We start from the raw sequence: 15,953 nt of genomic DNA, 5'->3' as shown, positions 1-15,953 counted from the left end.
GAAACCTCCTATATGAAAGAAAGTCTTTGTTATTCTCCTCCCTAAATGTAATTTTTGCATATTTTTAAATGCTAATACTATGTTCAGATATGTAATAATTAGGACTATTAGGGTTGTATGGATAAAAATACATTCCAATCTGAAGTAGACTGTATTATATAATGGAAACAGGTCATTGTGTTCTTTTAAAAAACATGTGCACATCTATTCCAAAAAAAATTTCTCATATCATTCATTCTTTCTTTTAGCTGAACTATGAGTATACTCATCCATTTGTTTACTTAAAAATTTTGCCAATACAATTTTTTGTTGGTGCAGGGGATAGAGTACCAGCCCTGGAATCAGGAAGACCAGAGTTCAAATATAGCCTCAGACACTTGACACTTAACTAACTGTGTGACCTTGGGCAAGTCACTTAACCCCAATTGCCTTATGCCCCCCCCCAAAAAAATTTGTCAATATAATTTTCTTTTTTTCTTTTTTTGGATTTTCTTATTAATTTATTTTGACTTATCAACAATCACTTCCATAAGCTTTTCAGTTTTAAATTTTTCTCCCCCTCCCTCCCCATCTCCCTCCCCAAGACGGTGTGCAATCTAATATAGGCTATACATATACATTCTTATTAAACATATTTTCACATTAGTGAGGTTGTAAGTAAGAATTAGAACTAATAGGAGGAACTGCTAGAAAGAGGAAACAAAACATAACAGAAGAAAAAAAGAGCAAATCGTATGCTTTGATCTGCATTCAAACTCCATAGTTCTTTCTTTGGATGTGGATAGCATTTTCCATCATGGGGTTTTTGGAGATGTCTTAGATCCTTGTATTGCTGAGAGGGGTTAAGTCTATCAAAGTCAGTCATCACTCAACGTGGCTGTTACTGTGTGCAACATTCTCCTGGTTCTGCTCACTTCACTCAGCATCAAACCATACAAGTCTTTCCAGGTTTATCTGAAGTCAGCCTGTTCATCATTTCTTATAGCACGATAGTATTCCATCACATTCATGTATGACGTTCACAATTATGATAACTATCTGTGTCTTTCTTTTCATCCTTTTCCCCCACTGTTTATGCTAATACAGTTTTTTTTTATACCATAGATATTTTCCTTTCTCCTCACCCCACTAACCTCTCCTTTTTCGCAATGTACGTACAGCTTGAGCAAAACCAAGCAACATGATGTCCACATTTGCAAGTGTATGCATTATTTTGTGCCCTAGTCTACCAACCCTGAACTAAAACTTTAAGGATCACAGATGAAGATCTGGGAGTGCCTGCAGAGGCCATTTAGGCTCATTCCTTCAGTTGCATAGGTTTTATGCATCAGAGGTGCGATCTGAACCCCAATCCTTTGACCCATAGGATCAGTGCTCTTTTCAGGGAATGAGGATGGGAGTGGGTGGAGAGGTGGGGGAGAGCTTGTTCTCTGGAACCAAAATTGATCATTGCCTTTAATCTGAGTTCAGCTACCTTACAGTCTTGTTTTCATTTGCCTTATTATAGTCGTTGTGTATTATTTTTCTGGTTATACTCTTTCACTCTGCATCAGTATATTTAATTAGTGAATTTTAGGTTTTCCTAATAGGAAAACTTCTTCACATCAGTAGCCCAAATTCCATTTATCATCTTTAAATCACCACTGTACTTGGCAGAAATTTTTATTGTGCTCCTCTTGCCTTCCATAATTGTTCATTCACCGTTAGTTCCTTTTTAAATTTTTCACCTTTTTCATAGATCTGTTATAATTCATTATAATTCTTTATAACTAGTCAAAAATGTATGTGTGTATTCTGAACTAATACTGTTGGATATTTTTGGTTTTTTTTTTTGAGGACAAGCCCCTTTTTGTTCAGAATACACAACTGTAGTTGCTTTTTGGAAGCAGCATGATAATCATAGAAAGAAAACTTGATTTGGAGGCAGAGGACTTGGGTTCAAGTCCAGCTGTGCTACCTGTGCAACCTTGGTTTGCTCACTTACCCTCTCTGGGCCTAAGCTTCCTCATCAGTAAGATGAGGGTGCCGGGATTATCTCATTCTTTGTATTTGTATCTCCAGTGCTAACTGCTTGGCTTAATCAACATTTACTGATTGATTGATTAGATAACCTTTAAGATCCCCATCATCTGCTTTAATTACTTGACAATTTAAGGAGAGAGTAGTATAGTGGAAAGAATCCTAAATTTAGGATTTGGGAAGCCCTGTTGAATCCCATCATGGCCATCTGATGACTTTAGATAAGTCATTTAACTTCCCAGGGATTCACTTTTCTCATCTATCCAATGAGAGTTAGATCCCTTGCAACATTAATAATCTCTAATTTACTCCAGACTGGCCTCTCACCTTCTGCTTGACATCATTCCAAGCTGATGTCTGCTATGTTAACTGCCCTAAAATCCCCATCAGTTTTAGTAAAATAATATAAAGTGCTTCTTGTGGTACATCCAATGAACCTACATTTCCCAAGAATTCTTTTGGAAATTTTTCATACGTTTTCAGATCATGTCCTTTCCAGAGGAGTAAACTTTTTTTTTTTAAGTTTCATTTTATTTATGCATTTTGTTTGTTACATAACAGTCTGCCCCAAGGTACCCTTCATTACATAAAAAAACAATAAACAAAACCCAATAACTCCATCCTGTAAAAAACAGTTTAGGAAGATCTTCTACTAAATATATTAGAAGCAAAATACAGTTTTCTGTGAAAGTAGTTGTTGGAAGAGTGCTTTGTAAATTATAAAGTCCTATAAAGGTGATTTAAAAGATGCAATTTTCGAAAGATCAACAACTATAAAAACAAATTCAAATAATTGACAAAGACCATAAAAGGGAGAAATAGTCAATGTTCTTTCTGTTTTTTTCTTTTTATTGATAGGGGCAGGTGGGACAAAAGTTTTTTGGTTTTGTAATTATTTGTTAGTTTTGCTGTATTACTTTTTTCTCTTTTAAAAAATTATTTCAAAGGATAGCTTATTAGGTAGAGGAGGGGAAAGGATATATTAATGAATATTATGTAAAAACAAAAAGTAGCAATAAAAATGAGATTTTAAAAAAAGGTAGTATGCAAAAAAGATTTTTTTACACAACCACAGTAACAAAACTATACATATACATATATATATATATATATATATATATATATGGACAAGAGATGATAAGGATATGCAACAATTAAAATATTATTTCTTTAAGGTTTACATTAAAGTATTTCTCTTTATATTAAAATAGGATTTTGTAGTTTTATTTAATGTTCTATTCCTTATTGTTTGTGTTGAATTAAAATTTAAAAAATTTATGTGAATGTCAAAATATAATCTTTTTTTTTCCCATTTCCCAAAGGTACATTTGAAAATGGAGTAGCACAAGGCATCATCAATCCTGCAGTAGGAAAAATCAAGGCTTTTCGTTTAACTGTGCTATCAGATTCACCTGTGTGGGCTATAGTGGGTGAGGTAAGATTAAAACTAGCATTGCTACAAAATCTCCTTCACACATGAGATCCAAGTACAGTCTGAGATTTAGGGAACTTTCCTATCATTTGGCAGTGGCTGAATAAAGTGAAATTTGTCCTCACAAATATTGCTTCATTTTTCAACACCAACGAATTCCCTTTTACTTAAATTAATATGGAAGATTCATTAGTATTTTTAATCATGCCTTAAATGTATTTCCAAACTGTTTATTACCAATAGAATACTGTAATATTCTAAACACCCAAATTTATTGTGAATTTACATGAGATTTTTCTCTAGGTTTTTTTAATTTAGCAGAAATTTTAAGTAGCCTCTATAAATCCAGCTATCAAACAACTGTGATTAGTAGGTTTCCTTATGATAATAATTCACATTTGTTGATATATTTAGGTTTTCATCACAACAACTCTTTGGGATATGTAATAAAAGTATTATTATCCTCACTTTGCACGTGAGGAATGTGATGATTAAAAAATTCCGAGAAACATAATTTCTGGGTATTTTAATAATTTTATTAATGAGGCCAGCTCCCTTCATCATTTGCCAGATTAGCTTAGGCCAAAGACAATCATCATGGCAGTAGGCTCACAGTTTATATATCCAGTGAAGAGGTGTTATCCAGGGTAGGAATCAACCTTGATTGGTTAACAATTAATGAATGAATATTACTATGAGGGGCTGAGAGTGATATCCTGTCACCCTTGAATGGAGAAACTATCTCTATACCCTGACCATCCCCAGCCTTGGGCAGCCATCCATTAAAAAAATTTATGCACCACCCAAGCCTGAGCAGAACATTATAGCTACTCCACCTGGGTGGAGTCTGAACCAGAAACTTAGTTCAATCTCATTATCAGCAATGTCCTTCAAGAGACTGAACTTTTAAAAATCAGAACTTTAACAAAAGGGGCAACTCTGGATCTCACCAACTTATTGGTTATTAACTATCATTTTTCTCAGGAAACTGAGGTTCTGAGAAATTGCATCTTGTCTTTAATCACACAGCTGGAAACTGTACACTTACTGGTGGTTCATGGTTTATCTACTTTCCTCATCTCCCCAGAATGTAAGCTCCTTGAGGACAGAAACGGTTTCATTGTTGTCTTTGTAACCTCTGCATCTAGCACAGTAACTTAGAGCTTAAGTAACATAGTATGCTTTCAATAAGTGCTTTTTTAATTGGAAAGAAGCTAGAATTTGGATATAAGCATTTAGATCTTTCTTTAAAGGACCACTGCCCTCACTGAGACAATTTCAGAGGAAGGGCAAAAGCAGCACCGGCCATACTGGCGTTGAATTCTTTTGGAGATCTCTCAGAAGTCCTGGCAGTACAGACAGGTCCACACAAGGGGTGTTTGATTGTTGAGAACTAGTGAGAGTTCAGAAAGTTAGAGTCCCCTGCATCTCCTTTGGGACCCAGAATTCTAGATGTTCTACTAAACTCGGGTTTGCTTGTGTCCTCCCCATGTAAAGAGTTTCCATTTTTATGGTGAGCAAAGGACAGTGATCTAATTTGTTTTCCTTGTCATATCAATGTTGTTCCCCCAGAAGTTTCTTTGTGCTATAGAAAAAGCCAGAAGATTTAAAATTCTAGCAGCTAAAAAGTTCAATTTTCCTTTTCTACACTAGGCATTAATAAGGAAATAATAGTAAATTTTGTTCCTAATATACTATTGCTATTGCTAATCAGGGTTTTTTGTTGAATTTAACAGATATCTTTTATACTGAGAAATGGGTAGGGGAGGGAGAACTAAATCCTTCTTTTTGTAGAAGAATGGATCTGATATGTCTTTTCTGTATCACATTCTTCATTTGTTTTCATCTATAGCAGAGGGAGGGAAATGGTATAAACCTTCAACTCATACCTTTTCTTTTTATGGCATGGACTGACAGGCTGATAACATCACTAGCTCATGCTGTGGTATCAGCTTTCAGTGTTATACCATAATATCATAAGATAGCCAAGGTATCAGCAATTCCCTAAAATAATAGACTTTACGAAGGCAGCAATGATACGTTCAAGAAAGTTGGAAAAAGTTCTGACCTTGGAAAAGCACCAGGTTGGGGAAGAGTGTGGCTTAAAGAATATCATGAAAATAACCACCTTAATTAACATTATCAGTCCTTCAGATGAACTAATCTGAAGTTATTTTGAAATGATAACGGCTTCTCTTCTGTTTCTGTTTCAGATATTTATCAAGGTAAATTGAAAGTACAAACTGCCGAGACAAGTCATGATACATTTCAAAAATCTTTCTGATAGACTACCTTGAAAATCAGACCATCTGTTGTTGGAAACAAATAATTATTGGGGGGGGGGGACAACTAGCAACAGTGGACTTTAAAATGTAAACTTTTGAGGGTTTTTCTTTTTAAGGAAAAAAACGTTGAACCTTTTTATGCAGAATATTTTTGCCCTGGAGAACTTGAATACTAAGCAAATATGTGTAATATAAAAATAATGAAGTCAGGAACCTTTTTAAAATTAAGAAATAATATTTTTATTCATTTAGATAAGCATTTACTATGTATATATCTTTCATGAAGCCTTTGGAGATTTCTTAGATCCTTGTATTGCTGGGAAGGGTTAAGTTTATCAATATTATATCATCTCACAACGTGGCTGTTATTATGTACAACGTTCTCTTGGTTCTGCTCATTTCACTCAGCATCAGACCATACAAGTCTTTCCAGGTTTTTCTGAAGTCACCCTGTTCATCATTTCTTATAGCACAACAGTATTCCATTATATTCATGTATCACAACCTGCTCAGCCATTCCTCAATTGATGGGCACCCTCTCAATTTCCAATTCTTTGCCACCACAAGAAGAGCTGCCATGAATATTTTTGTACATGTGGGTCCTTTACCCATTTGTATGATCTCTCTGGGATACAGCCCTAGAAGTGCTATTGCTGGGTCAAAGGGTATGCACATTTTTATAGCCCTTTGGGCATAGCTCTAAATTGCTCTCCAAAATGGTTGCTAATTTTTTTTTTATAAATAATAAATATATGTATGTGCAGTGAACTATTTTCTGATAAAAATAGTTTTCCAACATCTTTTCCCCTCTTCCAAAGGCTAAATAAATGTTTAGATTAGGGTGGAGTGTGCTGACCAAACTCTGAACAAAACATATTTCTCAGCACCTCTGCACTGCTACCTGAGTTAAGGAAGCTTAGTAACTAATTTCCAGTTCACTTATGCTTCAATTTCACAAACCAGAAGCTACTTTAAGATTGCCAAAAAAGATCTACAGTATTGAATTTTTGATCCCCTAGATGCCCAGGGAGGCAGGAAAGAGGGTAAGCTTATGCATATAATTTTCCTTCATACTCATTGTTGCTGTTGCTGCTGTGCATTTCCATGCTGGGTATGCATGAATCTGGTCAGATTTTTTTTTTTTTTGCATAGCTCATTATTTTCAGCCCATTTGCTAGAGAAGCTGCCTATCCCCTTTGCTCAAAGTTTGCTTCAAGTATTTTTCAATATCATTAGAGTTCAAAATAAAGAGCACTCCTTTGGAACAAGTTCGGCCCTATAGCCAGGGCAGTTGATGCAGTCTTCAGAGATACTTCCTCATATTTTAGGGCACTAAAAAGACGATAGAATTGGAATGAATAGAAGCATTGGAGTCAAGAAGCCCTGAACTTTAGTCCTATCTATGACACATACTGGCCTAGACAAGTCATGTAACCTCTCACTATTCCAGGGAAGTTTCTCAGAGTAGAAATTGTGGCTAAAACTAGGTATAGGGAATTTTTCGTTGGGAGCTCCCTGTGCCAACACAGGCCTGATCTCCTCCAAAGGAACATAGTAACTACTAGGTACAGAGAAGCGCTAACCAAGGCAGAGCCGCAGCTAATGCAAGGCAGGGAACTGGGATAATTTTGGGGATGATTAAATTATTTTTAAAGGAAATAATCACCTGTCTCTCATTACTTTTTGCTGAGGAAACAGCACACTTATTAACAAAGGATGCTTAACAATCAATGTTTATAAGAAAATCTCAAAATTCATTAAAATTCAAAAAGGTGGGAATGTAGTTGAAAAGATCTTCATTTTCCTCTCTATAAAGTTTTATAGCCATTGATGTGGTATGTATTAAGCTTAAATATTTAGCAATAAATGTCTTCACTTCTCAGTCATTAAAGAATTGCCAAGGAAAGCTTTGGATTCTCCTCGGAGTTAAAAGTTTTAAGAAACACTGTCTATTTCCATTGAAAGATTTTAATACTTAGCAAGATTTATCACATTGTAGGAAATGTTTCTAAAATTTCAGATTCAAGTTGGAATCTCTTTTTTTCTTTTTCTTGTTTCCTTGCCACTTTTCTAAAGTTTTAATTATGATTCGAGTATGTTTTCCTACCAGGTACTGCAAGGGAGTATTATAATAATGACTTTATATCTTTTTTTTTTTTTGCTCTGGCAATTGGGGTTAAGTGACTTACCCCAGGTCACACAGCTAGTAAGTGTCAAGTGTCTGAGGCCAAATTTGAACTCGGGTCCTCCTGACTCCAAGGCCTGAGTTCTATCTACTGTAACACCTAGTTGCCCCTAATATCTCTTAACTTTATGATTTGACTCACTCGTATATCAGAATCTAGTCAACCAGGTAGGGACAGCTTTGTCCAGTCAAAATAATTGAGCTCTTTTCCTTACAAAGATGACCTTTCTTTGCATGGTTTCTTTCATAGCTGCCAAATCTAATTGTCTGTTTTCAGTCCTCATTCTTCTCAGTCTGTCTGCTACGTTTGACACTCTCCTGGGTTTTTATGACAATTCTCCTGGTTCATCTCCTTCTGACTGCCCTGACTGCTCTCTCTCAATCTTCTTTGTTGGCTAAGCATCTCTAAATGCTCCTCTGATTCTGGGTGCTTTCTCATCCAAGATTCTCTCCATTCATCCATTCTGTCTCCCTACCCCCTGAAGTTCAAAACCTTATTATCCATTGAATATTAGAATTTCAACTCACTCAAACTCAGTATCTCCAAAACTGAACTCATTATTCTTCCCCCTTAAACTTACCCCACTTCAAACTTTCAGTATTTCTGTTGAATGCAGCATTATCCTAGATTCCTCCTTTTCTTTCACCCCACACATCCAGTCTGTTGCTAGATTTTGCCATTTCTCCCCTTACATCGCTCATATCCTGCTTATAAGTAGCTCCCACTTGCTTCTGGTCCTCATTACCTCTTTCTTGGGTTACTTCAACAGCTTTCTGGTAGTTCTCCCTGACTCAAGGTCCCTGCTCACTCCAATCCATCCTTCACACTGCTGCCAGTTATTTTCTTTGAACACAGATCAGGATTTCCCTCCCCTTCCCCACCCCCCAAACTCAACTAACTCTTTTTGCTTCCTTTTGCCTCTAGGAGAAAATGTAAATTGCTTTGTTTAGAGCCCTATACCACCTGGCCCAAACATATCATTCTGGCCTTACCGGTCGTTACTCCCACAAGTACTCTGTAATCCAGACATATTGCCCCCCCCACCTCATTCCTCATGCATGATATTTCATCTCTTCATGTCTTTGCATTGACTATTCCTCATGCTTGAAATATACTCCTTTCTTGTTTCTACCTCAGAGAGTCTCCCCGCCTTTTTTAAAATGCAGCTCAAGAACCATCTTTTGCATGAATCTCATGCACAATTTCCTCAAACTCTAATGCCCTCCTCAAACTACCTTATATGTAATTACTTTGTATATGCTTGTACTTCTTAGCTTTATGCTTATGCTAAATATATTTTCATATTAATTTATTGTTTCCCCATTGAAATATAAACCCCAATAGGTATTGTTTCGTTCTCTGAACTTATATTCTTAGTACCTAGAACAGTACCTGGCACATGGTAGGTACTTAGCAAGTACTTAATTGACTGATAGAATTTCAGTCGTCATAGTCATGGTAAATTTATTAGGCAAAATTTAGGAGACAGTCCTTATCAAGTACCATAGTTTGCTCCTCAGAATATAACTCGTTTAAATCAATATTACTGCTTTTTCAAAGTCACCTGTTCATAAAAGGATAGAGACTGGACCCAGATGAGGAAACCACCTATTCCAGTTCAGGCCAGCACAATCTTTACAATTTAGAGTAGCTTAGAAGCACTGAAACAATCAGTAATTTCCCTGGGGTCCTAGCTGGTAAGCAACACAGTGATGTGTCAGGGGTGGGACTTGAACCCAGGTCTTCTTTACTACCAGGTCACCTCTGTATCCACTATTCTGCTCTGCCTGTGGGTATATCTCATATGTATATGTGTGTATTTATGTATATATATAAATAATACATAATAATAATATTTATAGAATACAGTTAATTACCACCCATGAGAGCTGGCTTTTGGTTGAAGATAAACATCTATTGACCCTGTCATTTTGTTTAATTTGAAAATTGCAATGGGTGATGTAAGATTTATAAATCCGATCAAATCAAATCACTATTATTGGTAGCTTATATGGGAACTTGCAGGAAGAAAAATCAGGTGGCTATATGGTATTATAAGCCCAATAGGCCCACCAAAGACCTGGCAATAGTTTGATCTTTTTTTTTTTTTTTAGTGAGGCAATTGGGGTTAAGTGACTTTCCCAGCTAGTAAGTGTCAAGTGTTTGGTCTGAGGCCAGATTTGAACTCAGGTCCTCCTGACTTCAAGGCCGGTGCTCTATCCACTGCACCACCTAGCTGCCCCAATAGTACATCTTTTTAAGCAGCCATATGTAAGCATGAGCCAAAGAGTCTCAATGGACTGTTTGTTTGTTACTACTAGTAGAGGGGCATAATACCAAAAATTGATCAAGAATTTTACCTATGCAGAAATATACTTGATACTTTAATAATATACTACTTGATAGTATGAAGAAATCATGAAGAAAATAGAGAACTATTGGAGAATGTAGTTCTGGGACTTAACCTAATATTTAAATATTTAATAAGACTTAAATCTGACAAAGTAGGGTTCCCCAAAATAATTTTTTTAATTATATAAATAAGACAATATGGTCTTTGTATGAACTGTACTCACTATAATATAGGTATTCCTCACTATATTGCATACAAGATTTCACCATTTACAGAATTCCTAAATCCAAGCAGATACTTGGACTATGTTATGAAAACCTTGACCTGTGGAATTTTGAGTCACTGGGCATGTATTCCTTTACCTCTGCCTCCTGCTTCTCCAACAGCACCAAATACCTGTGGCCAGCAGCAAAGCTATGTCTTCAAGGTCCTGAACAGCTGATGCCTGCCCACTCCCACTGTTACTGCCTCTCCAAGGCAGATCTTATGAGGCAAAAGTAATGCAGACATTGGTACTGCCAAGATAGAAGACCAGCAGGCAGAGGAAAGATGACCTCTCCACTTCTGCCTTAGCCCACCTTGTGCTGTTCTTCAGTTTTATCTGGTGCATTAATACGGAAGCTACTCTAAGCCATAAAATCAGTTCTCAGACCCTGCTGCCCCACTGTCGACTGGCCACCTAGCTGTCCTAGGCAGCCTTTCCAGGGAAATCATTGGTGTTACACCCTGTTGGTTGAGCTCAAGTATGTATTCCTTTATTTTATAAGCATTCTAATGATTTTATATTAATAAAGAAAACTTTATATCATGAGTCCTAGTGAATGTTGTGTTGAGGTCACTAACTTTGAAAGTTGCAGAGATGTTCATCATTTCCAAACTAGATACCCTGAGTCTTTTCAGTCCAAATCAATAAGCATTTTTAAGCATTATGCTAGGAACTGTGGAAGATAAAACATTTGGGAAATTGGTAGTATCTCCTCTCATTCAACTTACCGATCAGCCTTTCTTTTGAAGTGATGGAGGCATCGGGAATGTGATTGTCCTCCCTGTACAAGTCATTGCTGATAGTAGGTCACATTGACTTTTCAGGGCCCCAAGGACTCATTGAATACACTAATATGTCTGTTTCCCTGAGCACCTAATTACCAGCGCATGATTTAGGTACCTCCTGAGCTCTGTGTATCCTTTGCTCCCAGAATACTAGCTACATGACTTCATGCAGGTGGAAAGGGAGAACAGCTACTCTCTGGTGTCTTCCCAGAAGGCTTACCTCTTGATAGAGGGGAGAATTCCACAGTAAACTGCACTTGTGAAGCACATGCTGGATTCCTTAAGATGGGCCACGTTCGCTTCTGTGAAGAGATGTCAAGTGCACTCACTAGACTGCCATGACTACTACTGCCTGCTTTTGCCCTCTCATTCATTCCACAGACATTTACTAAGCACCCACAAAGTGCCAGGCATTGTGCTGAGAACTCCATTTTGACTTTGGCTATTCCTTAAGACAAACTTGGCCCAACTAGACAATGGGGTATAGAGAGTGTGTGATGAGTTATAACCAGGGAATGATAACTTCCCCCAGTGATATGAATGACTATAAATTCCCAGGACTTTTGTATGCGCTTTTATCCTGACCTGCCTCTGTCAGAGAATTGGGCCAGTCACACAACCCCTTTGGGCCTCAGTTCCTCAGCTATTAAAAAAAAATTGAAGACCAGATAGCTTATATGGTCTCTCCCGCCAAAGGTCCATGAACTCATTGTGATGCCCCTTTTTGACTCTATCTCCAAATGTCCACTGGCAGGTTGGGTCTTTAGAAGGCAATGACTAATTACTCCATGAGTCATGAGGTAACCCTGAAGGTTTGAGTTTTCTGGTTACCATGGTTCATGATCCCCCTCCATCCAAAGTGCTCAGTCATCCAGGAGAATTCTATTAGCATTTAGAAAAGAGTACTTAACTAAGTGGAAGCAGCTAGGTGCCTTAGCCCTGGTCTTGGAGTCAGGAAGATGTAAGTTCAAATGTGGCCTCAGACACTAGCTGTGTGACCCTGGGCAAGTCACTTAACCTCTTTACCTTAATCCACTGGAGAAGGAAATGGCAAACCACTCCAATATCTTTGCCAAGAAAACCCCATGGACAGTACTGGTGTGCTATGGTCCAAGGTATCCCAAAGAGTTGGACACAACTGAATGACTGATCAACAATTTTACTAAGAAGGTATAGGAAGAATAGTAGATAGAAACACAATACTGTACCTGCTCCCCCCAAAATAAGAATGTGCTCTCTATACCTGCACATACAAGGTCCATAGGGAGAGTGGACCCAAAATCAAAGTATAAAGTTAGACAAATGTAAAGAGCACATGGAGCTGAGGGGTACCTCAAGATTCCGGCCCTAGGGGTCCTTTTCTCCAATTGTGGAATCCTCATGAAATTTTCCTGAGAAACAGGTCTCTGCTGGTCTCTGAGGATCAGTGCCTTTTTTGAATCCACAGCCAGTATTTTTATCACAAAACAAACCCTGAATTAATGCTCTCTTCCATTTCCTCTGTCATCAATCACTACTACTTCGTCAGATTCTGTCTGATGGATTTCTTGGTTACCTGGGCTCTTGCCTCTCAGAATAGTTATTTACCTGAGATCAGGAGAAAATGCACACAAAAGAAACGGAGGTGATGTGCTTGCATAAGCGAGCAACCAGGTGAGAAATAGGGCAGCTGTCCTTACCACTATCTACCTCACAACAGTTCTGCCCCACTTCGGCCAAGAAGGAAAAAAACAGAACCAAGTCATGCTTGTTCTATGCAAACTCATTTCTGACTCAACACTTCCTGAGTCATCAATCTTTCTAGCTTGTCAGACAGTTAGGAGACTTTCTCCTCAATCATCATGACTAGAAACAGGTTTCCCAAAGTGCTCAGTGCTGGATTGAAACCAGGTAGGAATATCTGTAACGTCTACCAAGAAAGGTAAATCAAAGCATACTCTAAACACTGGGTCCTCACCGACCAGTCTCCCTTTACATTATGAACATATAATGTTTGGTGGTAAGAGGTTTGACCCTTTCACTCAGCACGTGAACATTATTGTCTCACAATCTATAGCATGGGATCCTCAATCCTACGAAACTTGTATTGTACTTATGTCTTAGTGTGGGCAGCTAGGTGGTACAGTCGACAAAGAGCTCATCCTGGAATCAGAAACTTCTCTTCCTGATTTCAAATCTGTCCTCAGACAATGACTGGCTGTGTGAGCCTGGGAAAGTCACTTAACCCCATTTGCCTCAGTTTCCTCATCTGTAAAATGAACTGGAGAAGGAAATGGCAAATCACTCCAGTATCTTTACTAAGAAAACCCTAAATTGGGTCACAAACAGTTGGACATGACTGAAACGACTTAACAAACGTCAGTGTACATGTAGGTTTGATTTGGTAGAATAAGTTTAAATCCTAAGCTCTCAAACCTGACAAAGGAAAACACACATGTATATATGCACATGTATGTAAACACACATATATATGTATTCCCCAGTATGAGAATCTGCATGTTATGTTAAAGGTAACAATATCAATTCGCTATTAAAATCATATTTATAAATAACATAATTTAGCAGGCAGGTGCTACATCAAATATTTATATAATTAGGTAGTTTCCCCCAAACCTATTTGGCAAATTCTGCCAAATTCTAGTAAGGACAAATAAAAACTTCAGTAAGAACATAATAGCAATTACATATTATTAATTTCTTTTACAATGAATTACTTTTTTAATTTAGATTTTTCAAAATGGGAGAGGAAGATATAGAGATCAGGAAAGATTCCAGCAGAGAAAATATATGAAATGCAGTAAATCATTCCTATACAAATGAAAACATTCAACACAAATGCCCACCAAGACAATCCTTCTTGTAATATGTGAGAAGACAAAACAATAGCGATCACATGATCTGCAGCAGCCAAAACTTATTAGTTTCTAACGCTTTTCCCTTTAAACAATCATTATTTCTTGAATTGGCTGACACACACAATAACGATTCAAGTGGGATTCTTGATAGTGAGAGCTTCTCATAAGAAGTTTATTGCTCATAGAAGTGAATACTTTATGGAAGAAAAATACCTAATTTGACAAAAGCCATTACTAATGCTGTTGGGAATAGGGAGAGGGATAAAAAGTGGCAATCTGTTATATTCAAAGTGTGATATCAGTTGAAAATAACTTACCTCACAGGAAGCACATGTACAATTTATTTTAAGAATTTATTGAAATAAAACGAAATGTTTATATTTATGCAAAGTCAACAGAACATTTTCTTTACAATCTTTTGAGGCAGGTAGTACAAGTTTTATTATACCAATTTTGGCAAATTCAGGGTTTTGTTTTTTTTTTAAGTGGAAAGAAGGAATCTTCCTGATTTCATTTCCCTGGCACACCTCTGGAGCACCAGAAAGACCTGTCATTACCTCCCTCCCTGTCTCTTACCACATCCCACTTCTTGTGTATGGCGTCTGTTTTTTCTTTGTCTGTTTTCTCTCTTCATGACTAATGACTGCAGCCCTATTTATCTTTGAGGTTAAAATCACAGAATCTCACTTGCAAGGGACCTCAGATGCATATTAAAATTAGAAGTCCCAAAAGTCTTACTGCAATTCTGAGCTACTGTAGTTTAAAACTTTGCTCAGACTTTTGGAATACCCTGTCTGTGCATAAGAATGCTCATCTACTTGTGAGCCCACAGCCTTCATTTCATTCAAGCAAGGTGGCAGACCCACCATTCCCGAGACAGTCATTCCCATTTTGGAAAGCTCTAGTTAAGAAAATCTTCCTGACATTGAATATAAATATGAACCTGTGCAGCACCGCAAGCTGGCCCTTTCTCTGAAATTTATAGCTGCCTAGAACAGTGGTGTCAAAGTCAAATAGAAACAGATGACCACTAAACCTCCCTAATGATCCCTGTAAGCTGCATATTGATTTAGTTTTACAATGTAATAATTCATTTTATTGTATTTTTATTTTGTTAAATATTTCTCAATTACATTTTAATCTGATTCAGGTTGTATTTGGCAGTGTTGTGTGTCTCTTGTTTGACACCTCTAGCCTAGAAGACTAAAAGTTTAAGTGACTTGGTCTAGCCAACAGGTGTCAGAAGCAGAAACTAAACCTAGGTTTTTCTGACTTCATATGTATATAAGACAGCTAGCTAGTGGCACAGTGGATAGAGCCCTGGGCCTAGAGTCAGGAAAACACCAGTTCAAATCCAGCCTCAGACACTTACTAGATGTGTGACTCTGGGCAAGTCATCTCTGTTTGCCTTAGTCCACTGGAGAAGGAAAAGGCAAACCAATCCAGTACCTTTGCCAAGAAAATCCCATGGACAGCATTGGTATGCTATGGTCCATGGGGTCACAAATAGTTGGACAAGACTGAAGAACAACAATAAAAGGCATTGGATGAGATATGTACAATCAGGGAATTTCAGATGCCACTCAACTCCAACCCTACCTGAACAAGATTCCTCTCCACAATACATCGATCTGACAAGCCTCTGCTTTAATGCTTTTGGTGAGGGGCCCCACCACTTCCTGAGGCCACCCATTCCACTCTTGGATAGGTCTAATTGTTAGGAAGTTTTTTCTTCCATCATACACGAAGATCCTTCTCTGGCAATTTATATCC

General features: G+C 37.5%; 1 protein-coding gene across 1 annotated transcript in view; it reads left to right on the top strand.

Annotated features, from left to right (window-relative positions):
• MGAT4D (MGAT4 family member D) overlaps positions 1-11,008 on the top strand; it is a 122,076-nt gene extending 111,068 nt beyond the window's left edge. Inside the window, exons 14-16 of the mRNA XM_027866904.1 lie at positions 3,342-3,454; positions 5,665-5,676; positions 10,662-11,008. Of these exons, the coding sequence (XP_027722705.1) occupies positions 3,342-3,454; positions 5,665-5,676; positions 10,662-10,709 (173 nt within the window). The 3' untranslated portion in view covers positions 10,710-11,008. The remainder of the gene's footprint in view (positions 1-3,341; positions 3,455-5,664; positions 5,677-10,661) is intronic.
• Positions 11,009-15,953: the final 4,945 nt, after the last annotated feature.

The sequence above is a fragment of the Vombatus ursinus genome, unplaced genomic scaffold (assembly GCF_900497805.2).
Source record: "Vombatus ursinus unplaced genomic scaffold, bare-nosed wombat genome assembly UNPS02014784.1, whole genome shotgun sequence".
In the NCBI taxonomy this organism is placed as follows: Eukaryota; Metazoa; Chordata; class Mammalia; order Diprotodontia; family Vombatidae; genus Vombatus; species Vombatus ursinus.
This window is presented reverse-complemented; position numbering and strand designations above follow the sequence as displayed.